At 50.3% G+C, this 22,500-nt stretch overlaps 3 protein-coding genes across 6 annotated transcripts in view; 1 reads left to right on the top strand and 2 right to left on the bottom strand.

The window, feature by feature from the left end:
* CLK2 (CDC like kinase 2) overlaps positions 1-861 on the bottom strand; it is a gene marked incomplete at its 5' end in the record, with an annotated part of 10,488 nt that extends 9,627 nt beyond the window's left edge. The window contains one exon of the mRNA XM_083373948.1: positions 813-861. Coding sequence (XP_083230074.1) covers positions 813-861 — 49 coding nt within the window. The remainder of the gene's footprint in view (positions 1-812) is intronic.
* Positions 862-1,568: 707 nt separating this feature from the next.
* On the top strand, positions 1,569-8,516 carry HCN3 (hyperpolarization activated cyclic nucleotide gated potassium channel 3; the record flags this gene model as incomplete). Its single annotated transcript, XM_083373949.1, has 8 exons — positions 1,569-1,600; positions 2,654-3,125; positions 3,720-3,881; positions 4,249-4,467; positions 4,785-4,931; positions 5,699-5,939; positions 6,538-6,702; positions 7,429-8,516. The coding sequence occupies 8 exons, from the start codon at positions 1,569-1,571 to the stop codon at positions 8,514-8,516; spliced, it is 2,526 nt and encodes an 841-aa protein (XP_083230075.1).
* Positions 8,517-13,614: 5,098 nt separating this feature from the next.
* PKLR (pyruvate kinase L/R) overlaps positions 13,615-22,500 on the bottom strand; it is a gene marked incomplete at its 5' end in the record, with an annotated part of 11,701 nt that continues 2,815 nt past the window's right edge. The window contains 11 exons of one of the 4 annotated variants that reach the window (XM_083374114.1): positions 13,615-13,873; positions 14,925-15,106; positions 15,370-15,536; positions 15,831-15,983; positions 17,041-17,191; positions 18,255-18,525; positions 18,864-19,050; positions 19,179-19,310; positions 19,862-19,953; positions 20,258-20,434; positions 20,606-21,084. In XM_083374114.1, coding sequence (XP_083230240.1) covers positions 13,767-13,873; positions 14,925-15,106; positions 15,370-15,536; positions 15,831-15,983; positions 17,041-17,191; positions 18,255-18,525; positions 18,864-19,050; positions 19,179-19,310; positions 19,862-19,953; positions 20,258-20,434; positions 20,606-20,612 — 1,626 coding nt within the window. In that variant the 3' untranslated portion in view covers positions 13,615-13,766. Of the gene's footprint in view, positions 13,874-14,924; positions 15,107-15,369; positions 15,537-15,830; positions 15,984-17,040; positions 17,192-18,254; positions 18,526-18,863; positions 19,051-19,178; positions 19,311-19,861; positions 19,954-20,257; positions 21,087-22,500 lie in introns of those variants that run through there. The other 3 variants (XM_083374113.1, XM_083374111.1, XM_083374112.1) reach the window with 3 other exon arrangements.

The following is a 22,500-nucleotide window of genomic DNA, read 5'->3' on the forward strand; positions in this document are numbered from 1 at the left end:
CATCACCAGTGTTGGGGGGGGTTACTTTGCTTCTTCCTGTCCCTCAAGGGGACGGGAATCCTCTACCGGTAGTTCTCGACTGAACAATCACAACCTGTAGATCAGCATTTCTGTTGCTAAACCAAGCCGGTTGCTAAGTGAGTTGCGCTGGACCTACAACCTTTTCTGCTACGGTGGTTAAGCGAATCACCATCGTTAAACAAATCACAGGGCCGTTAAACGAATCCGGCTTCTCCCATTGGTGTTGCTTGTTGGAAGCCAACTGACCCAGGGACGCCGTGAATGTACGCCAGTTGCCAGGCACCCAAATTGTGGATCGCACGACTTGGGGCATCGTAATGGTCATTAAGAGAGGAGAGGAGGGTTTGTCGGTCACTTTTTTTTTTCCCCCAGCACTGTTTCAACTTCCAACGGTTGCTAAATGAACGGCTGTAAGTCAAGGACTATCTGTATTTAAGCAAACGTGATGCTCTTGTTTGGGGTTCATTTTGTTTAGTCCGTGTTGATCGTCCCTTTCAAAGGCAGCCAAAGTCCTCCTTAGCAAGGCACTTCTGAAATCATCTGGGGGTCCTGTTCGAAGACACACACATAGACACACGCACACACACACACACACACCCTGATGGTCAGCTCAAGGCCTATCTTGCAAGGCTACTGTGAGGATAACAATGAGTCTTTCATCCTAACTTCAAACTCTGTGGGGGAAACACACAATCATTGTTCGTTGCACTAAAAAGCCTCCGTTTACTCTCTGAGTAATTATTAATTGCAGCCACTAAGAAGTTTCAGATGTAGCTAAAGAGAGGCTTTACCTTCAGCAAATAATTCACGATAATGTCTTGCGAGGGACCACCAGCTCATCGTGATACAGTGATCAAGTTCAGACATGATCTTAAGCATTTCTGGAGCTTCTTTGACTTGGGATTAATGTCATGATGGGAGAGAGGAAATGCTAGTTGGTTTTCAAACCACTGAGGTTAAAACTGACCCACACTGTAGACTGTCTTGCTTGGCATTTGAAAAACAGAAAAACAGAAGATAATACAGCTCAAGCTTTTCCCTGGAGAACCGTCTTTGGTCAAAAATAGACTATTATGGGCTGGAAGCATGCATAGCTCAGCTGCCATTCTGGAAGTTATAGGGGGAAATAATTCCTTTGGAGAATAGCCTGACTGCTTCTTCTTTGGGGCAGCCCCTGAGATATTGGAAGGCTGCTATCATCTCCCCCCTCATCCTTCTTTTCATTAAACTAGACATTCCCAATTCCTGCAACCGTTCTTTGTAGGTTTTAGCCTCCAGTCCCCCGATCATCTTTGCTGTTCTGTTCTTCACTCTTTCCAGCGTCTCAACATCTTTTTTATATGGTGGTGACCAAAACTGAAGTGTGACCTTACCAAGGCATGATAAACCAGGGTGCGTGTTACGCGTGTTCGAAACGAGGGAGCTGTGTAAGATTGGGCTGGCTTTTGCCAAGCAAGGGCAAAACGGATCGGATATCCCATAAGAAGCTATTTCCTTTGCTCAAATCACTCCATATGTTTCTCAGCTTGTACGTCGATCAGGGACAGATGGCTTTGCGGGAATCGGATAGAGTTTTTCGGTCTTTAGGATTCAACGTGGAATACTGTATGATTAAACCCGTGGATTACATCATGATCTTTATTGGATGATCAACACTCAGCCAGGGCCGGGCAGAATTAAGCTTTTGAGCTCTTGATGGGTGTCCACGAGAACAAATCAGCAGAGGCCTTTTAATTTTGGCGTCGACGTGGTTTGAGTTTTAAAAAAGAGACGAACCCGGTTTAATTTCTGTTTTCGATGATATTTGTCTGATGGATTTTTCCTTCGTTTTCCATCAAAGAGTAAAGTGGGGGGGAAAGAGTTCATTTTTTTTTCTCCTGGATTTATATCTCGTTCAAGAGAGAGTAGGATTTTTTTATGGTGCTCCTGAGGTCAGGCAGAGTGCAGTTGTATCCATACACTGTCCAGTTTTTTTTAGATTAGATTAGATATTAGATTAGATAACCGTTATTGTCATTTTGTCCTGGGGGCACAATGGCACACATTAAAAATGAAATTTAGTTGCTTCCTCTCAAAGTGTACATTTGCACACTTTAAGCCTCTCTTGCCCAGAGGTGAGAAACCCTTGCCCCCCCACCACAAAAAAAATGGAATTAAAATTTTAGAAGAGAGAGTTAGAAATGGTGCAAAGTCTTTGGCTGAAGGCAGCCACACCCTCATATTTCAATTTCATTTTCTCTAGAGCTCCTTTCTGGATCACGTTGCCATGTAAAAAGGTAGTGAAGGGTAGTGGTTAAGGGGTTGGACTAAGAGTTCTCAGAAAAAACGAGTCCATAGCTGGCTTCCCTGAACAGCCACTGTGTCCATTTTACAACCACTGCACTTACTTAATGACCAGCGCCCCCCCCCCCAAAAAAAATTCATAAAATCCGGTCGGCCACATGGAGGACCCGTTTTATGACCATTGGCTCCATTATGGTCATAAACTGGGGACTTCCTGTACTGAGTCCCGAGGTTGATCACAAAGGCTCAGCCGGAGCCTCAGCTCCTGGGCCAGAGCCAGACTCTAAATCATGGCTGATAACAAACCCGGTTTGAACGATTCTCGCTCAGGTGAGGCTGACTGATCCAGCCCCGTTTTGGCTTTTTTTTGTTTTGTTTTTTTGCCTTCCAGGTTTTACTGGGACTTGATCATGCTGCTGTTGATGGTTGGGAACTTGATCATTCTGCCCGTCGGGATCACTTTTTTCAAGGACGAGAACACGCCCCCCTGGATCGTCTTCAACGTCCTCTCGGATACCTTTTTCCTGGCCGACTTGGTGCTGAATTTCCGCACGGGGATTGTGGTGGAGGACAACACCGAGATCATTCTGGACCCCCACACCATTAAGATGAAGTATCTCAGGAGCTGGTTCCTGGTGGATTTCATTTCTTCCATCCCGGTGGATTACATCTTCCTCATTGTAGATCTGGAGACGCAAGTGGATTCGGAAGTGTATAAGACCGCCCGGGCGCTCCGTATCGTCCGTTTCACGAAAATCCTTAGCTTGCTACGTCTTCTTCGGCTCTCTCGCCTCATCCGCTACATTCACCAATGGGAAGAGGTAAATCTCCCGTAGGAAAGGCAGGGAAACGTATCTCTGTTTTTTTATCCTGTGGTCATAAATGTGATTTTCAATAATAATAATAATAATAATAATAATAATAATAATAATAATAATAATAATAATAACAACAACAACAACAACAACAACAACAAACAACAAAACAAAAAACCATAATAATAATAATAATAACAACAAACAATAATAACAAAAAAACCTAATAATATATAATAATAACATCTTTGGGATAACTATGACCTGGAACAGGGCTTTTCAACCTTTTCACCCATTGTACCACTTTTAGGATATGGCAACATCCAAGTACCACCAGTCGCCTAGCTCCAGCCCTCTCTCGCTTAGGCTTGTGCGGTGCTGCCAGCAGTTCAGCTCATTCCCCTCCCCCGCTACCACTTTTCTAGGATGATCGCGTACCACCAGCCAGGTGCCAATGTACCACAGGTGGTACCCTGGTTGAAATAGCCCTGACCTGGAGGAAGGAAAATCTCCACGGTCATTGTCCGAAGATGACCTGTAAACCACGCACAGGAAGAACGTGGGTTCGATCAGCTTACCGTGTCCCCCTTGCGTTCCCAGATTTTCCACATGACCTATGACCTGGCCAGCGCCGTGGTCCGGATCTTCAATCTCATCGGGATGATGCTCCTCCTGTGTCACTGGGATGGCTGCTTACAATTCCTGGTCCCCATGTTGCAAGACTTCCCTGAAGACTGTTGGGTTTCCATCAATCACATGGTGGTGAGTTGTTGCTGTTTTTCCCCCCTCCTCCTACATCTGTTGGACAAAATGGACTGAGGGGTTTAATGTTTTTATATTGTGATTTAATTTTTGTGGCTAGGCTTAATTTAATTTATTTTAATTTTATATTGGATTGTTTTTAAATTTTGCCTTGTAAACCGCCCTGAGTCCTTTGGGAATAGGGCGGTATATAAACCGAATAAATAAATAATTAAACAAAATGGGCCAGAGTGAGCAGGCAGGAGAGAGTCCCGCCATTCTGCAAAGCAGAACAGAAATAACTTTTGAGACTCGGTGGCAGGAAAAATCAGCTTCAAAAAACACACCGGTGAGTTCCGCTCTCTTTTTTTTCCTCCGGCCCCTTCAGAACGACTCTTGGGGAAAGCAGTATTCGCACGCTTTGTTCAAAGCTATGAGCCACATGTTGTGCATTGGCTACGGGCAGCAGGCCCCCGAAGGTATGACCGACGTCTGGCTGACCATGTTGAGCATGATTGTGGGTGCCACCTGCTACGCCATGTTCATCGGCCACGCCACTGCCCTCATCCAGTCGCTGGACTCCTCCCGGCGCCAATACCAGGAGAAGGTGAGCAGATTTCCACCGGGGGGTTGCCAAATTCTGCGGCTTGCCAGTGCTAGCTTCTCTCCGGCGAGATGGAGAGAAAAAAAACCTCCAAAACATTTGTCTCCATTGGTATTTCATTCCGAAGATTAAAATCCAAAAGGAAAAGGGGGAAAAAATGAACGGAGGCAAAAACTGAAACTCTTTTAAAAAGACAAACATATCTATCATCCCCCCCCAGTTGAATAGATAGATAAGTACGATAAGTAGAGAGATGGATCTAATTTGGGGAGACGTTTCTCTTGGCTGAATGTAAGGTTTTTCTGTTCCTCCATTTCTAGTATAAGCAAGTGGAGCAGTACATGTCCTTCCATAAGTTACCGGGAGACACGCGTCAGCGGATCCACGAGTATTACGAACACCGATACCAGGGGAAAATGTTCGACGAAGACAATATTCTGGAAGAATTGAGCGAACCCCTAAAAGAGGTACAAGCCACGAAGGAAAGGCAATTGCGCTTAGTGCAGGCTGGCCAGTTTTGCAGCAAGTCCTGTTTTTAAATGGTTTTAAATGTCAGAAATGGGATAGGGTTTCCTCCCTGAACAAGGGGTTGGACTAGAAGACCTCCAGGGTCCCTTCCAACTACTACTTCTTCTTCTTCTTCTTCTTCTTCTTCTTCTTCTTCTTCTTCTTCTTCTTCTTCTTCTTCTTCTTCTTCTTCTTCTTCTTCTTCTTCTTCTTCTTCTTCTTCTTCTTCTCTGCCAGGTATGCAAATATTCAAAGCCAGCTCAAACTGCTTTCTTCTTCTTCTTCTTCTTCTTCTTCTTCTTCTTCTTCTTCTTCTTCTTCTTCTTCTTCTTCTTCTTCTTCTTCTTCTTCTTCTTCATCATCATCATCATTATTATTATTATTATTATTATTATTTATTATTATTTTCCAGCAGCACTGATAAGATTCTAGTTGTCCAATTGGGTTCTTCTCTGTCCCAATGTGCTTCTGTTTGGGATAGGAAAATTTTATCCATTTGCTTTCTCTTTTTATTTTTATTTTTTAACACACAATATTTTTGATCGGGACAAATGCAGCATTAGATCAATGTAGAAAACATTGTAAGAAAATATTGTAAGTGCCCCCGTTGTCTTTTTATAACGCCCAGTTCGCCCCGATCGGAAGCCTTTTTTTTTTTCCCTCCCCTCTCTCCTCTGTCAGTTCCTGATTTTCTTCTCCATCCTTCGGAATTCCTTCCCTCCTTCAGGAGATCATCAATTTTAACTGCCGGAATCTGGTGGACAACATGCCTCTCTTCGCCAACGCGGATCCCAACTTCGTGACGGCGATGCTGACCAAGCTGCGCTTTGAGGTCTTCCAGCCGGGGGATTTCATTATCCGAGAAGGAACGGTGGGGAAGAAGATGTATTTCATACAACACGGCGTGGTCAGCATCCTGACCCGGGACTCCAAGGAAATGAAGCTTTCGGACGGATCTTATTTCGGGGGTAGGTTTTTCTTGCAGGGGGGGAGGGGGAGGAACGACGAGATTTTGAACGGCTTCTCCGAGGGGGCCTGTCAAGAGGTTTGGCTCTTGCAAAGGTGTCTGTAAGTCTCTCTCTCTCTCTCTCTGTGAAAGCCAACTGGGTGACTTTGGGCCCGTCACCGGGAGCTGGTGAGTTCTAGTTCCGCCTTAGCGTGACAGTTGGCTGACTGACTTTGGGCCAATCACCAGGAGAGGGCGAGTTCTAGTCCCGCCTTAGGCACGAAAGCTAGCTAGCAAATCTTCAATAAATACCTTGAAGTCAATAAATAGAATAGAATAGAATAGAATAGAATAGAATAGAATAGAATAGAATAGAATAGAATAGAATAGAATAGAATAGAATAGAATAGAAAATATGGAATGGAACGGAACAGAACAGAATAGAATAGAGAATAGAATAGAATAGAATAGAATAGAATAGAATAGGGGACAATGGAATGGAATAGAATATACAGAATGGAATAGAATAGAGTTGGGAGGGACCTTGGAGGTCTTCTAGTCCAACCCCACCCCCGCTTAGGCAGGAAACCCTGTTTTCTTCTTCTCCTTTGCCCCTGCAGAGATCTGCCTTCTGACCCGGGGCCGTCGCACGGCCAGCGTTCGGGCCAACACCTACTGCCGCCTGTATTCCCTTTCCGTGGACAACTTCAACGAAGTCCTGGAGGAATACCCGATGATGCGTCGAGCCTTTGAAACTGTTGCCATGGATAGGCTGGACCGGATAGGTGAGGGAATGGAGGGATGGAGGACTACAGGGCCCATAGGTTGTCTCGCTGGGCCCATGAGACTCCTCACAAAATCAGTGAAGTCCCAACAAAGGAGAACCAATGCAGGAGAACCTCTGAGGGGATCTTCTGATAGATGCTGAGGAGACGTTAGCTGTTCAATCCTGCTCTGAGCTGATCTCTCCTGCTGATGTATATGTCAGAAATTTCCTTCTTCTCCTCCTCCTCCATCCTCGTCTCCTTCTCTGTCTCCTCCTTCTCCTTCCTCTGCTCTTTCTCCTTCTCCTCCCCCTCCACCTCCTCCTCCATCCTCATCTCCTTTTTCTCCTCCTTCCCCTTCTTCTCCACTACCTCTTCTTCTTCTTCTTCTTCTTCTTCTTCTTCTTCTTCTTCTTCTTCTTCTTCTTCTTCTTCTTCTTCTTCTTCTTCTTCTTCTTCTTCTTCTTCTTCTTCATCTCCTCCTTGTTCTCTATCTCCATCTCCTTCTCCTTCTCCTCCACCTCTTTCTTCTCCTCCTCCTTCTCCATGCTCACCTCCTTTTTCTTCTTCTCCACCTTGTTCACTATTCCCATCTCCTTCTTCTTTGTCTCCTCCTTCTTCTCCATCTCCATCTCCATCTCCTCCTCCTCACCATGCCAATGCGGTTCATCTCCATCTCAAGCAGCTCTCCCAAGTTTTGTCCGCACTCCAGTGTGGCCTCTGATCCTCTTTTACGTCCACCCACAGGAAAGAAAAACTCCATCCTATTGCGGAAGAGAGCGGAGCACAGTTCCAGCACGGTCAACAATGAGATCATCCAACAGATCGTTAAGCATGACCAAGATATGGCACACAACATCCAGGACCTCCAGCCCATGACTGCCGGCCGGGAGCTGAGCGGCAAGCCGGTTATCTGGGAGCCACTGGTCCACGCGCCGCTGCGGACTGCGGCCGCCACCACCAGCGTGGCCATCGCACTGACACACCAGCAAAGTCTGGCCACCCACATCTTCCTCCCCCCTTCGTCCATCTCCAGCCCCCTCTCCCCCGACTCGGCTGCTCTCCTGCACCACCCCCGCCGCTCTCAACCCAGCCTGGGGTGTTCCCGGCCCTCCTCCGTCAGCTCGCCTGCCTCGGGGGCGCAGTCCCACCTCCAGACGCCCGCAGCCGGCTCACCGTGTTCTCCCGTGGTTCAGTGCGTGTCCCCCTTGGGGAGTACGCTGGGCAAAGGTCACGTCCCGCCACGGCCTCTTCAAAAGGGGGACCCCATCCCTGGAATGAGCCAGCCTCAGCTGTCCAAAACACGGGGTACGTCAGTCTCCACCTCTCTCTTGCAGCAGGCAGCACACAGCACGTCTGTCCCGCCAGGACGAACTCTGCACTACAGCCTCTCTCGGGCCACCGGCTCCCATATTTCCCTGTTCTTGCAGCCTCAGCAGATGGTTAAACATCGGAGTTCCCAGGGTCTTTCGGCGGGATGTCTCACGCAGGATGTCCGGCCGCTTTCGGCTTCTCAGCCTTCCTTGCCAAACCGTCTCACCCAACCCTTGGACATGGGGTCGTCCCAGCAGGCCCGGAAGTCAGCCAGGAACATCACGTACCGTTCCTCTCCGTCGGTTCCCGGTCTGTTAGGGAAAATGAGCACGGGGGCCGTTGGGCAGCCTGGTTCCTCCCAGCAGGCCCCTTCAGGGTCCAGCCAGTCGGTGAGTGGGGCCACCACCCCTCAGTCGCCTGCCTCCGCTCCGCGGCACGGCACGGCACCGTCCCGCAAGGGCTCTGTAGCATTCAGTCCTGACGTCAACACGGGGAAACCGAAGCTGCCGTCTCATATGTGAAACCAGGGTAAACACAGGGCTGCTAGTCCCTTCGTGGGCAGGCCTTGGGGGCTGAGCTGGGGTGGGGGCAAGGAAAGAGACACGCCGCACAATCCTGAGGGCAGATCTCCAGGCCTGGCCGAAGTCTGTCGGAGGGGGGGGGGCTAGGAAGCATTTCTACACGGGGATCCGACAAAAGAGGAGCAGACACCATCAGCTACCCAAGATACGATCAACACGTCGGCTAGCAAATTCCCTCGGGTAAAACAAAGGCTGACCTGTCCATCATCGGCTTTGTAACACTTGCTCACAAGTGTGTTTTGACCCCTTCCTCCGAGACGCCCGTCGGCCTACGGGTCAAGTTAACCACAACGGCAAGCTCCTTGACCACCACGTTGTCAGTCCGCTCTAGCGGAAGAAGACGGAATCCTGAGCCAGATGATCTTCGGCGTGTCCATTTTCAACCACATCAAAACGCCCCCCACGCCCCCCCGTTACTTTAGCGGACACCCCAGACTAGAGTGTTTTTCCTGACCCCGCCTTTAGGAATCTTTTTTAACGACCAGATAATCGACGTAGTGACCTCTCTCTCTCTCTCTCTCCGCTCTTTGTGCCCCAAATTTGTGCAATATCCACCTCAAGATGTTTTGTGCGAGTGTGCCGTAACTATAGGAATCCCGGTTCCGCGCCAGAGGGAGGGGATTATGGACTTTGTTTGCCCTATCCCCAAACCACTCGTGTCTCCCCTCCGTGGTGGACAGAGGAAGAAAAATCCATCGAATTCCCCAGTACAGATAGTCCCCGACTTACGGCAGTTCGTTTAGCGACCGTTCAAAGTTACAACAGCCCTGAAAAAGGTGACTTATGACCATTTCTCACACTTACGACCACTGCAGCATCCCCAGGGTCAGGTGATCAAAATTCAGAGGCTGGGCAACCGGTTCGTATTTATGACGGTTTGCAGCATCTCAAGGTCACGTGATCCCCTTTCACGGCCTCCCGACCAGCAGAGTCAAGGGAGAAGCCAGTTTCACTTAATGACCGTGTTCCTAACTTCACAACTGAAGTGATTCACTTTACGATGGTGGCAGGAAAGAGTGTAAAATGGGGCAAAACTCGCTTAGCAGCCGTCGGAAATTTGGGGGTCTGTTGCGGTCGTTAAGTCGAGGACTACCTGTAAACGTACAATGCAAGAAGAGGGTGGAGCTTGCATTAGGACATCACAATGCATCTTTTTTTGTCGTGGGGGCATTATAGTGGCACTTGTGGCCCTAAGCTCAATTTTTGCATTGAGCCAGACTAAATGTCCCCGAATACCGAGCAGGTTTCGATTTCCCATAATCCCCGGCTCCGGTAACACCTTGACTTGAAAGTGTCTGCCAATTTCCCTGCTAACATTTTGGAAACCATTGTGGTGTTGGCTTGCCCTTTCAGGTTTTCACCCTCCGAAGGGTGGAACAAGAGAAAATGATAAAGCGAGAATACTAGCCATCATTGCGGCGTACCAAATCTGGTTAAAGTATAGTCAAAGAGGCCCTTTGCAGTCTTATACTTAACTTGCATTCTTGGCCTACCCGTAGATGGGGCAAAACTCACGTGAGCAATTGTCTCGCTTAACAACAGAGATTTGGGGCGCAGTTGTGGACGTTAAGTCGAGCGACACATGCAATTTGCCCGAAGGGGGAAAGTCCGTGGGCTCTAGGAAAAAACTCAACGGTGCCCGCTTTAAAACGACGTTTCGGCAAGGATTCCGGCACAGTGCACAGCCGCTGAAACCCTCCTTAACGTACTCCTCTCTCTGCTTTGCGAACTCGTTTGTAAAAAAACGCCAGGAATGGAGCAGGATCCGTTTCCTGTCAAGAGTCAGGTTTACGGGCACGGTGCAATTCTCAAGGAGCATTAATCATTCCAGAGAATACGGCATGTATTCTTAAAATTAACCTTGCAACGGAAGACGGGGATCTCCTGCAAATTTTTTTCTCTTGGATAACTGTCCAGACAGAGAAGGGAGGCTCATTCCTTTGAATTATGCCCCAGTTCAAGAAACGTTTCCTTGTCTTTTGAAGCGTTATTGAGCCGGTGGTCCTGCAGCTAATGGGTGGGGGGTCTTTGCTGCCAGCTGATCCACGCCATGAGCCACGGAAGAAGTTCAAGATAGCCCCGTGCTTTTATCCCTGTCAATTTATATCCCCAAAGGGTCTTTCCACAAAGACTTATAATCTAGTAGCAGAATCTAATTTTCCGTCCTTGTGCCTAAACTCTATCAGGGTCACCGAGTCCTTCGAAACGAAAACCACCACCTGCACCCGATCTCTCTTCTCTTCCGGGAAAAGAGTCTCCTATGTGATCCAGCCATCCTAGGAACCGTAGTTTGTGATGTGCGTTCCGTGTGGGCTCTTTGCCCAAGCAGCCAAACTTCGATGTGACCGATGTTGCTTTCCGATCCAGCCAAGTTACCAATTTAGGGGGTAGAGTAACTGCCTGGAGCTTTTTTCTCGACTTCTCTCTGATCATTTTTCCTCGTAGCAAGCTCCACTGCCAATCTTATTCCCCCCTCGCGCTGTAAAAATGCTTTTCTCTTTTTAGTACCTGGTGCTGCCGGGAGGGCGATTTCAGGGGGGGTGGGAAAGAAAGGGACAGGAGGGCGCGCAGCGGCGTTGGCCTGTCGTCTCCAGCCGGAGAAAACAGAAGGGAACGGATCTTGGGCATTTTTTTCTTGGGTCTAGAGGACGCCTCGCCAGGGGAAAACTCGCCGCGGCCTACTCGCCTTGGGAAAACTGGCTGCGGGACAATGGATGGAAGCTGATCAAGGAGAGAAGCCCCCTAGAATGAAGGAGAAGCTTCCTAACAGCGAGGAAAATTTACCAGTGGAACAGCTTGCCACCAGACGTTGTAGGCGTTCCATCACTGGAGGGGTGTAAGAACTGTTTGGACAGCCAGAACGGGACAAGATCTCCTGCTTGAGCGGGGGGGGGGGGTTGGACTAGATGACCTCCAAGGTCCCTTCCAACCCTTCCTGATTCTGTTCGTTCAACGTGGGATAACTCCACAGAGGGACGACGGAATTGCAGCGGGCCTTGTCTGGCTTAAGGTTTGAGCCTTCTCAAGTCCTCCGGGATGAGATGAGCTGCAACACGACTTGTCCCGCTCTTCAGCTATCCCGCGTTGAATCGTTCTGCATGGGGGGGGCGGCTGTCCCGGGGACGAGTTGGCCGTGGCGAGTCGGTGGTGGAAAGACGGCAAGGGCGAGTTGTCCCATTCCATCCCGTCGCTGGGAAGAAAACCGCCTGGAGAACTAACGGGGGTCCCTCCTGCACGCCCGGGGCAAGTCACGGTGCTTGTCTTGCTGTTTAGAGACTCCCCCTTCCAGGCGAGTCTCGGCCAGCTTGGACCCACCCAGCAGATACCTCTGCGCTGCGCACGGCCAGCGAGAGCGTCCCGAATCGCCTTCCTGACCCCTTTACCCTTCGCCCTTAGTCTCCTCTGGAAGGAGAATTCAATCGCGTAGACTGAAAAACATTCCAGAAGTCCTTGTTTACACTCGATCAGGTAGAGCCATCTGTAGCAGCTGTTCCCCATAGATACACCGTCGGGGGGGTGGGGGGTGGAGGAAGAGGTGCTCCCTTGTCTCGCTTGGCCTGGGGTGCGATAGCTTGTGGCGGTACCCATATCCGGGGCTCCCGGAGGGGTGGTTGGCACTTGGGCTAGCCCAGGGGTAGGCAACCTTGGCTCTTTTATGACTCGTGGACTTCAACTCCCAGAATTCCTGAGCCAGCTGGCTCAGGAATTCTGGGAGTTGAAGTCCACGAGTCATAAAAGAGCCAAGGTTGCCTACCCCTGGGCTAGGATAACGTCCCTCCGTACGAAGAGCAGATTGAAGAACAGGCTTCTTTCTGGTCGGCCTGGAGATGACCCACAGGTTCTCCCCGCAGAGCTTCATCTCTGTGGGGTTTATTTTTGCGTGGGTGCCGGCCAGGGGAGCCTCTTGATCCAACGAATCGCAAGGGAGCGCCAAGCGTGAATGCGTTGGGAGGGGGGCCCCCCTTTGTGGGTCGGCCGCTTCTGAGCTTGGGTGTACACGCGTGTATGTGTGTGTGTGTGTGTGTGTGCACGCGCGCGCACGCCTTTGCGCGCCCGTCTCTGCGGTGTGAGTTTTGCCCGCGTGCCTGCCTCTGGATGTGCGCGCGATCATTCTAGGCACCAAAGACCACGACGAGCTCGCCACTTTCGCACGCCGCGTCGCTCGGTGTAGGGAGCTTGTAGGTTTCGTATCGCAGGAGGAGAGCTTGAAGCTTGTTTGGGGTTTCCGGTTTTTTTGTTTTTGTTTTTTTTTAAAAAAAAAATTACGTTCGGTTTAGTTTGGTCGTTGTACCTCAAAGAGTTTTCAATAATAAAGAGAGACTCGAAGGCTGGGCTTCCGCGTCTTTCTTACGAAGAGCTCACAGCAGAGGACAGAAGCAGGGTGAGGGCTGCTGTGTGTTTAGCAGTCAAGAAATGTGCAAAAGTACAAGAATATATTCTGAAGTAGTCCCTTCCTGGAGGTGGGAAGGAAGGAAGGAAGGAAGGGAGGGAGGGAGGGAGGGAGGGAGGGAGGGAGGGAGGGAGGGAGGGAGGGGGGGAAAAAAAGGAGGGAGGGAATGAAGGAAAAAGAAGGGTGGGAAGGAAGGAGGGAGGGAAGAAGGAAGGAAGGAAGGGAGGGAGGGAGGGAGGGAGGGAGGGAGGGGAAAAAAGGAAGGAAGGAAGGAAGGAAGGAAGGAAGGAAGGAAGGAAGGAAGGAAAAAGAAGGGAAGGAAGGAGGGAGGGAAGAAGGAAGGAAGGAGAATTGGAGGGGGGAAAAGGGAGGAAGGAAGGAAGGAAAATGAGAAGAGAAAGGAAAGGAGGAAAGGAAAGGGGGAAAAAAGAAAAGGAGAAGAAAAAGAAGGAAGGAAGGAAGGAAAATGAGAGGGAAGGAGTGATTATTATCCCTGGTGCGCAGGCAATCCAAGATCTGACGTCTAAGCCATAATTCTAAACTTAATTTTAAAAACCTCGCCGGCCCCCCCAGAGCAATCGGCTCTGCCGCCAGCCCACCAACGCCATTCTGGCACATTTTGCCCGGGAGACCAAAAAAAGCAAGTAGGGAGATTTTCACGCACGTCTTTAAGCCAAAGGTGGGACCCCATCCCAACCGCCGCGGGGCAGGAGACAGGCTGCCAAGCACAGGGAGCACAGCCTTCAGCAACCGGGGAGAAACAGGGGGGGGGGCGGCTTTCAGCCGGGACGACGCGGTGCTCACGGCACCTGCTGCACCCTCATGATGTTGGTGAAACCAGCCCCAGGCCGCCATCCGGTAACAACGATCACCACGTCTTCCGAGCGTAGGAAGCCTCGGACCCGGCCTGGAAGGGGGAGGGAGAAAAGGTGACTCAGGGGAGGGAGGGAAAGAGATAGATAGATAGATAGATAGATAGATAGATAGATAGATAGATAGATAGATGGATGGATGGATGGATGGATGGATGGATGGATGGACGGACAGACAGACAGATGATAGACGAGGTAGGTTGATAGGTAAGGTAAGCAGGGAGGGAGGGAGGGAGGGAGGGAGAGAAAGAAAGAAAGAAAGAAAGAAAGAAAGAAAGAAAGAAAGAAAGAAAGAAAGAAAGAAAGAAAGAAGATATAGAAGGAAGGAAGGAAGGAAGGAAGGAAGGAAGGAAGGAAGGAAGGAAGGAAGGAATACATATATAAGGGAGGCCGGAAAAGTGATGAGAGAGAGACAGACAGATGATAGATCAAGGAGAAAAGAAAGAGAAAGAAAGAAAGAAAGAAAGAAAGAAAGAAAGAAAGAAAGAAAGAAAGAAGAAAAAGAAAGAAAGAACGAAAGAAAGAAAGAATGAAAGAAAGAAAGAAAGAAAGAAAGAAAGAAAGAAAGAAAGAAAGAAAGGAGATATAGATGGAAGAAGGAAGGAAGGAAGGAATATATAAGGGAGGCAGGAAAAGAGATGAGAGAGAGAGACAGACAGATGATAGATCAAGGAGGAAAGAAAGAGAAAGAAAGAAAGAAAGAAAGAAAGAAAGAAAGAAAGAAAGAAAGAAAGAAAGAAAGAAAGAAAGAAAGAAAGAAAGAAAAAGGAAGGAAGGAAGATAGACGGAAGGAAGGAAGGGATATATAAGGGAGACAGGAAAAGATCAGACAGACACACACACAGCAGATAGAAGGATAGAATAAAGGGAGGGAGGGAGGGAGGGAGAGAGAGAGAGAGAGAGAGAGAGAGAAAGAGAGAGAGAATCCATAGAATATCTGCTGGCGAAGTATGTTCATTCAACAGGTGGTGTTTTCCGGCAAGGCAGTTCAGCCTAGCAGGGGCCCTACCAGTGGGATGTCGGCCAGCCCCAGAATTGACAAACGGCCTAAGAATTTCCTCAGAAACTCAAATTCCAGGAACTCACCCATCTCGATCCCAAACTGCACCCGGCGATCCACATCTTCTGCCCAGGTTTCCAGCTTAGCGCCGTGGCACACGACCGGGAAAACACCGCGGCTGAGGTGAGCTTGGCGGGCCACCTGTTGGTCCCGGGTCACGGCGATAATGAGAGCCCGAGGCCGGTAGCGGGAGAGGATCTGCGCAGACCTGGATTTGGGCAGAGACTCAGGGTGAAAGGGAAAGAGAATCGCCCCTGCCAAATTTGTGGGAAATTCGAACCCGGGACTTTGCTCCTTACTGGCATCCTGACCGCTCCGTTCTGACAACCCCGTCCGCCCGCCCGGGAACGCTGGCCTCCCTCATTTTGTGCAAGCTGCTAACGGCCCCAGCGGACCCCCAGCCTCCTCCCCCCCTCTCCCTTGTGCAACAAGCAGGAGACCCCCCGATCTTGGGCTTGCCCCTCTTCTCACCTGCCGCTGGCGGTCAGGACGATGATGGCCGCCGCGCAACATTTGAAGGAGGCCTCCACGGCCCCGATGGCGGTCACCTCGGTGGGATCTTGGCTTAAGGGCGTCAGCCTCCGCAACTCCTGGAAGAGCTGGTGGTGGTACATGGCGGCTTCGGCCTCTCGGGCGATCTGTGCGTTAAAGGAGAGAAAAACGCAGAAAAGCGTGTGGTCGTTTTTTTCTCGCCTCTTCCCCCCCTCCTCCCTTTTCTGCCATGCCCAGGCCAATCTTATAATGCCGCTTGGGTGTGTGTGTGTGAAAGCCCTAATAAGCAGGCATAGACATAGAATGAAGGCTATTGCTAAGCTTGTAAGCCGCCCTGAGTCTTCGGAGAAGGGCGGGATATCAATGGAATTAAAATAAAATAAATAAATAAATCTTTGGCTAGTGAGCTTCCCATTCCCAAAGGGAAGGGGCCGCCTTACCGCATGCTGCATCCGCACAGCCTCCACCACGTAGGCCCCCTTGGCTGTCTCCCCGGACAGCATAATGCAGTCGGCCCCATCCAGGACGGCGTTGGCCACGTCGCTGCTTTCTGCCCTGGTGGGACGAGGTTTTTTGATCATGCTCTCCAGCATCTGTCCAAAGAAAGCGGCATCTCAGCTCCGTGAAGTCAGAGTGGGGGGGCGGAGGGTGCTGGCTGGGGGATTCTGGGAGTCGAAGTCCACCCATCTTAAAGCATTCTGGCTATGGAATTCAAGGAGTTGGGAGTCCCCCTCCCCATCTTAAAGCTGTTGTGACTCAGGGCCAGCCTGTGGTTTCGGCAGCCGGCTCAGATGTGTCGGATGACTCAGATGAGGGGGAGGAGGACCGTGTGGGAGACGAACCGGCTGATGATGGCGTGGAGGCTTGGCAGAGTTCCCAGCCGGGGCCGTCTTCTCAGCTGCGTGAGCCCGATAGTGCGGAAGATGATGACCCACAGCTGGCCCTGTTCAAGGACGCCCGACGCAGGAGGCAGTCGAGCAGGACCAAACAGAGAAAGGCTGTGGGACTCCTCGGGAGGAGGCACAGGGAGGCCACGCCCTGAACTCTAAATAAAAGGAGTGTTTGGGGAGGGGCTGGTTGCTGAAAGCAACCCTTACGTTTGAGGATTCTAGTTTCAGCGTTTTGTTTCTTGTTTGAGTAAATAAATCTTGGCAGATGCTTTCCACCCTCAGACGTTCTCCAGTCTCTACTGATTGAATAGGGGTTAGTCTTATTACAAGGCCGGTAGCGGGCTGGTTCAGAACAAAAGCAGGCTGGCTGGGGGATTCTGGGAGTTGAAGTCCACCCCTCTTAAAGCAAGCTGGCTGGGGGATTCTGGGAGTTCAAGTCCACCCCTCTTAAAGTATGCTGGCTGGGGAATTCTGGGAATTGAAGTCCACCCATTTTAATTCCAGCTGTCTGGGGAATTCTGGGAGTTGAAGTCCACCCATCTTAAAGCCTGCTGGCTGGGGAATTCTGGGAGCTGAAGTCCACCCATCTCAACATTTCTCCCTTACTTGCAGGGCCAATGGGAGACCGTCCTCTCTACCCACCTCCAATTATCCCCACTCGCCCAGCAGAGGTCCTGCTTTTGAGTCCCTTCTATGAAACAGCGCCACCTGTTGGTTGAAGGAGCCTAACCCGCCAGGTGTGGCATTTTGTGCAGCTCACCTGTGTGGCGCAGATAACCGGTTTTCCCGCACGGTTGCACCGGCCAATCATCATCTTCTGAGCCAGGAAAACCTTCTCGGCGGGGATTTCAATCCCCAAATCCCCACGAGCCACCATGATGCCATCGCTGGCTTCCAGGATCTCATCAAACCTCAAGACAAGATCAAAGATTACAGCTGAAGCTCAGCCTGCTGGATGGCTATAGGTGGTCCTCAATTTACGACATTCGTTTAGCAGCCAAGGTTACAACTGCACCGGGAAAAAAGTGGCATGTGACTGCTCCTCACACTTACGACCATCACAGCATGCCCCACAATCCGGTGGTCCGATTTTGGGGGTTGGCAAGGATGCATTTACGATGGTTGCGGCATCCAGAGGGTCACATGATCCCACTTTGTGACCTTCCCAAGCTGGCTTCTGACGAGCAAAATTCACGGCGGGGGGGGAGTCCGGAGTTGCTTAGCGATGGCAAGACTCACTGAGCAACTGCGTTGATCTGCTTAATGACCACGCCATATAATGAGGTATGACTCTTTTTAACCATCACCTGGCTTAGCAACAGAGATAAGGAAGGAAGGAAGGAAGGAAGGAAGGAAGGAAGGAAGGAAGGAAGGAAGGAAGGAAGGAAGGAAGGAAAGCAGAATAACAGAGTTGGAAGGGATCTTGGAGGTCATCTAGTCCAACCCCCTGCTCAGACAGGAAACCCTATATCATTTGAGACAAATGATTGTCGAATCTCTTCTTAAAAACTTCCAGCGTTGGAGCATTCACAACTTCTGGAGGCAGGTCATTCCACTGATTTTTGCCCTAATTTATGACCTCTCTTGCCCTGGTTGTTAAGTGAATCACTGCAGACAGAAAGTTTGTCACACGGTCGTTAAACAAATCTGCCTTCCTCCCATTGGCTTTGCTTGTCAGAAGGTCGCAAAAGGGGGATCATCTCTCTCTCTCTCTCTCTCTCTCTCTCTCTCTCTCACACACACACACACACACACACACACACACCGGATACTGCGACCATCATAAATACGATTCAGCTGCCAGGCTTCTGACCTTCGATCGCGTGACCATGGGGGAATGCTGCGACGGTCGTTAAGTGTGAAAAGGGGTCATGCGTTGCTTTTTTCCAACGCTGTTGTAAGTGCGGTCACTAAATGAAGCGTGTGAGTCGTGGACTGCCTGTAGGTCCAGAAAAAGAAGCTTTTGAAGGCTACCTCTTGACCCCCTCGTGGTTTTCGATCTTGCTGATGATTTTGATGTGGTGGCCGCGTTCGCCCAGCGCCTGCCGGATGCCCATCACATCGCCCGCCTTGCGGATAAAGGAGGCGAAGATCATATCCACCCCCTGTTGCACCCCGAACTCCAGGTCTTCTTTGTCCCGCTGGGACAAGGCTGGCAGGTCCACTTTAGCCCCCGGCAAGTTGACTCCCTTCCGGCTACAGAGCATCCCGCCGTTCTCCACCTCGACCGCACAACTGTCGGGACCTAGTGGTTAGCGAAGAGACGAGGGTGGGCGAGGAAGGCGGGGACACAAAATAAGGAATGAAGATTTCAGTTGGATCTGGAAGAGCGACGCCACCTTTAAAACCATACTTTTTTAAAGTAACTTTTTTTTAAAAAAAATCAGCGTGCTGGCTAGGGGATTCTGGGAGTTGAAGTCCATTCACCTTAAAGCAGCCTGGCTGGGGAGTTCTGGGAGTTGAAGTCCACCCCTCTTAAAGCAAGATGGCTGGGGGATTCTGGGAGTTGAAGTCCACCCCTCTTAAAGTTGCCAAGATCTAAGGAGCTAAAGGGATCCACCCGCCCAATGGGAGAACACTTACGGAGTTCCTTGACCAGTAAGGAGATCTGCCCGTCATCAATGAAGATCCGTCCGCCAACCTTAACCACTTTCGGCAAGTTGGCGTAATCCACCCAAACTGTCCGCGAATCACATTGCTCCCGATAGGCCGGATCGGTGGTCACGATCAGGTGGGATCCTTTGACCAGTTCCACTTCTTTGTTCTCGCCCTGGAAAAAAAGGATCCAGGAGCCGGATGCAAGGAAGTGTTACTCCCGTTAACAATTGGCCTTCCTTAACAGCACCGGTTTGAGACTGGGGGAAAAAAAGAAGCTTTAAATTTATCCCTCCATCTTACCCCTTTAACCAACCCTGTCCGGATTTCAGGGCCTTTGGTGTCCAGAGCGATGGCCACCGGCCGGAAGAAAAGAGGATTCCTGGCGAAGCTTTGGGTGGCTTCCCGGATATTTGCAATGGACTTTGCGTGGTACTGAAATGAAATGCAATTGAATTCAAGGTCTGCACCACTTTGCCCCCTTGGTTGCCATCTCAGAAATCCCTTCCTTCCCTCCTTCCCCTAATTCCTCCCTCTCTTCTTTCCCCTGAAATTTCTTCCTTCCTTCCTTCCTTCCTCCTTTCCTTCCACTGTCTTCCTCCCCTCCTTCCTCTCTCCTTCCATTCTAATCCCTTCCTCCCTGCCTGTTTGTTCCTTCTTTCCTTTTTCCCTTCCTTCCTTCCTTTCTCCTTTCCTTCCACTTTATTCCTTCCATTCTAATCCCGCCCTCCCTGTCCATTCCTTCTTCCTTTCCTTTCCTTCCTTCCTTCCCCTAATTCCTTCCTTCCTTCCCCTCTAATTTCTTCCTTCCTTCCACTTCTTTCCTTCCCTTCTTCCTCTCTCCTTCCATTCTAATCCCTTCCTCCCTGCCTCTTCCTTCCTTCCTTCCTTCCTTCCTTCCTTCCTTCCTTCCTTCCTTCTCCCCCCCCTCTAATTTGTTCTTTCCTTCCTCTCTCCTTCCCTTCTAATTCCTCCCTTCTCGGTACCTCGTGTGATCCATGAGAAAAATTAAGCCGTGCAATATTCATGCCAGCTTTGATCATTTCACGCAGCATCTCCACCGACTGCGACGCTGGGCCTACAATGGAGAGAGAGAGAGAGAGAGAGAGAGAGACGGGAGGAAAAAACTGCTTTCTGGGGGGTCTCCTCAGGGCAAGACAGACCCTCAAAATTGTCAGGGTCCCCTGCATTCTGCCAATTCTGCAGCCCTTTCGATTTTGCCCAAAGCATCCTTCTTGAAAAATCGCACGGGGACCGCCGAGGGAGGTGTGTGTGTGTCGGTCCCTGTCCTTCCCCACCCATCTTCCCCGTCCCTTTCCCACAATGCATTTCACCTCAAAGCGACACACACACACACACACACCCCACACACACACCCTCACCGATGGTGCAGACGATGCTGGTGCTCCGGGCGGTGATGGGCTCGGAGTCAATATCCAGCAGGCACAGGTGCTCCAAAAAGGTGTCGGCCATGGAGGCGGGCAGCTGCTTCTGTTGGAAGAAAGCTGTGCCCAGCTCCTGGGCGAGGGCAGCCATGTTGTGGGGCTGGATCCCGGCACCTGCTGGTGAGGGCGGGAAAAGGATGAAGCTGGGCTCACTTACCGAGCCGCGCGCAATTATGGCAGAATCACCACCTCTGTGTTCGAGGTCCAGCTTTGCACGGACCGCCCTTGGGAGCAACGGAGAAACCCGCCGACCCTTTTCCCCCCCGGGCCCAGCTTGGGACCCACCGTCCATCTTTCTCCTCCTTCTAAAGCTCCTTGCCAGCTTACACCTGGAAGTCCGTGCTGACTTTCCTAGTTAAACAGTTACTCTCTAAGTCCCAAGTCCACGGCATCCGCCATCAGGGACGGGCTGCGGAGCTTCCAAGCTAATCTCTCGCAAAAGTGCCTTCCTTATTCTGTGGTCCGGTCATGCTTTTATCCTAACTGCTGTATGCCTCTGGAAAGAATGGAAGGATTTCTCCTTTTGTCCCGAAGCTGTAGGCAGGAAGCCCTGCTGAGGATTCCCCCTCCCCCTTTTTTATCTTCATCGGAGCCCTGTGAGGTAGGCCAACCCAGAGAGGGGGGGGGGGGAAAGAGACAGAGAGTGCCTGGGAACAGGCAACATTCCTTATGCATTTCTTTGGTTTCCACTGGGGGGGGAGGAGAAGAGAATAAAACTCTGGGGAAGGAAAGAGAATAGAGTAGAAAGGGAAGGAAATAAATGCCAGAGGGAGCGAAGAGAAGGAAGGAAGGAAGGAAGGAAGGAAGGGAGGGAGGGAGGGAGGGGAGAGAAGGGGAAAGGAGGGGGGGAAAGGAAAAGATAAAGAAGGAAGGAGAGGGAAAAGAAAGGAAAGGGAGAGGCAGGGAAGGAAAAAAGGAAAGGAAAGCGAGGGAGGGAAAAGGGAAAATCAAGAACACAGCAAGAACTATTGAAACAAATCTGGCTGAATTTCAAAAGCGTTATTTTGGTACAGAGTATCAAACCCAGCAATGCTTATTTTATTTTTATTTTTTTTATACTACTCCCATATGCTTCTCTTGGTGTTAAGCAATCATTTAGGGACCGTTGGAAGTTTTGCAACAGCAGCGCTGGGGTAAAAAAAAAAGTGACTTGGGACCGAGTCCTCTCTACGCTTCAGTTCCAGCCGATCGTCCTGCAATCTTTGGGCCCGCGTTTTGCAACCGCTCTGGATATCATCCAGGGGAGATCGAAGCGAGTTTTTCCTCTCCCTCCGCCATTTGAGAGAGACAGCAGAAAAGCACCGGAGGGCAACCTGAAGCCTTCCCCATCGCCTCCCTTGGTGCAAAGCTTGCCCAGCTGAAGGCTTGCTGCAAAGGTCAACATTATCAGAGCAGCTTTGCAGGCCAGGGCACCCATCCCCACCCTGTTTTTGCAACTGGAGCCTTCAACCTTTGCTGCCAGCCCTCCCCTTCTCCCTGCCTCTGGGAGGGACAGTCTGGTCCAAAGTCCCTGCGGAGAAAATAAAAGAAGACAAGAGGTCATACAGGCCTGTTGGGCTGTTAATTTCCCCCTTTTTTTTCCCCTGCCTTGCTTTCTCCGGACTGCTGGGGAAGTGTAATAAGCAAGGCGGAAAGGGCTGCTGGTCTAACAGCTCTGGGCCAGCCCTCTTCCCAGGGAGATTTCCACCCCTGCACAAAAACCCACAGCCACACCCAGCAGCAGCAGCAGCAAGCAGCCTGTGTCTCCTGTTCAGAACTGGCAATTCCTCTTTCAGGGCTGCAGTTAAGAAACGGGAGCAGTTGAGGCTAATTCTCTTTTTCCCAAACCAATTTCCCTGAATACTTTTTGGCAGGATTAACTGTAGGCAACTTCCTCTCAAAGTGTGCCAGGCCTTTCCTGCCTTGAAAACAATCTCTCTCTGTGTGTGTGTGTGTGTGTGTGTGTGTGTGTGTGTGAGAGAGAGAGAGAGAGAGAGAGAGAGAGAGAGATTGAATGAGAAAGAGGCAGAAAAAGGAGAGAGAAAAAGAACAAGAGACGAGAAGGAGAGACAGAAAGAAACAGAAAGAATGAGAAAGAGACAGACAGAAAGAGAGAGCGAAAGAGGGACAGAAGGAGAATGAGAAAAAGAGTCAGACCGAAAAAGAGAGAGAAAGCGGGAGAGGAGAAATTGGGAAGAAAA

The sequence above is a fragment of the Vipera ursinii genome, assembly GCF_947247035.1.
Source record: "Vipera ursinii genome assembly, chromosome: 15".
Lineage (NCBI taxonomy): Eukaryota > Metazoa > Chordata > Lepidosauria > Squamata > Viperidae > Vipera > Vipera ursinii.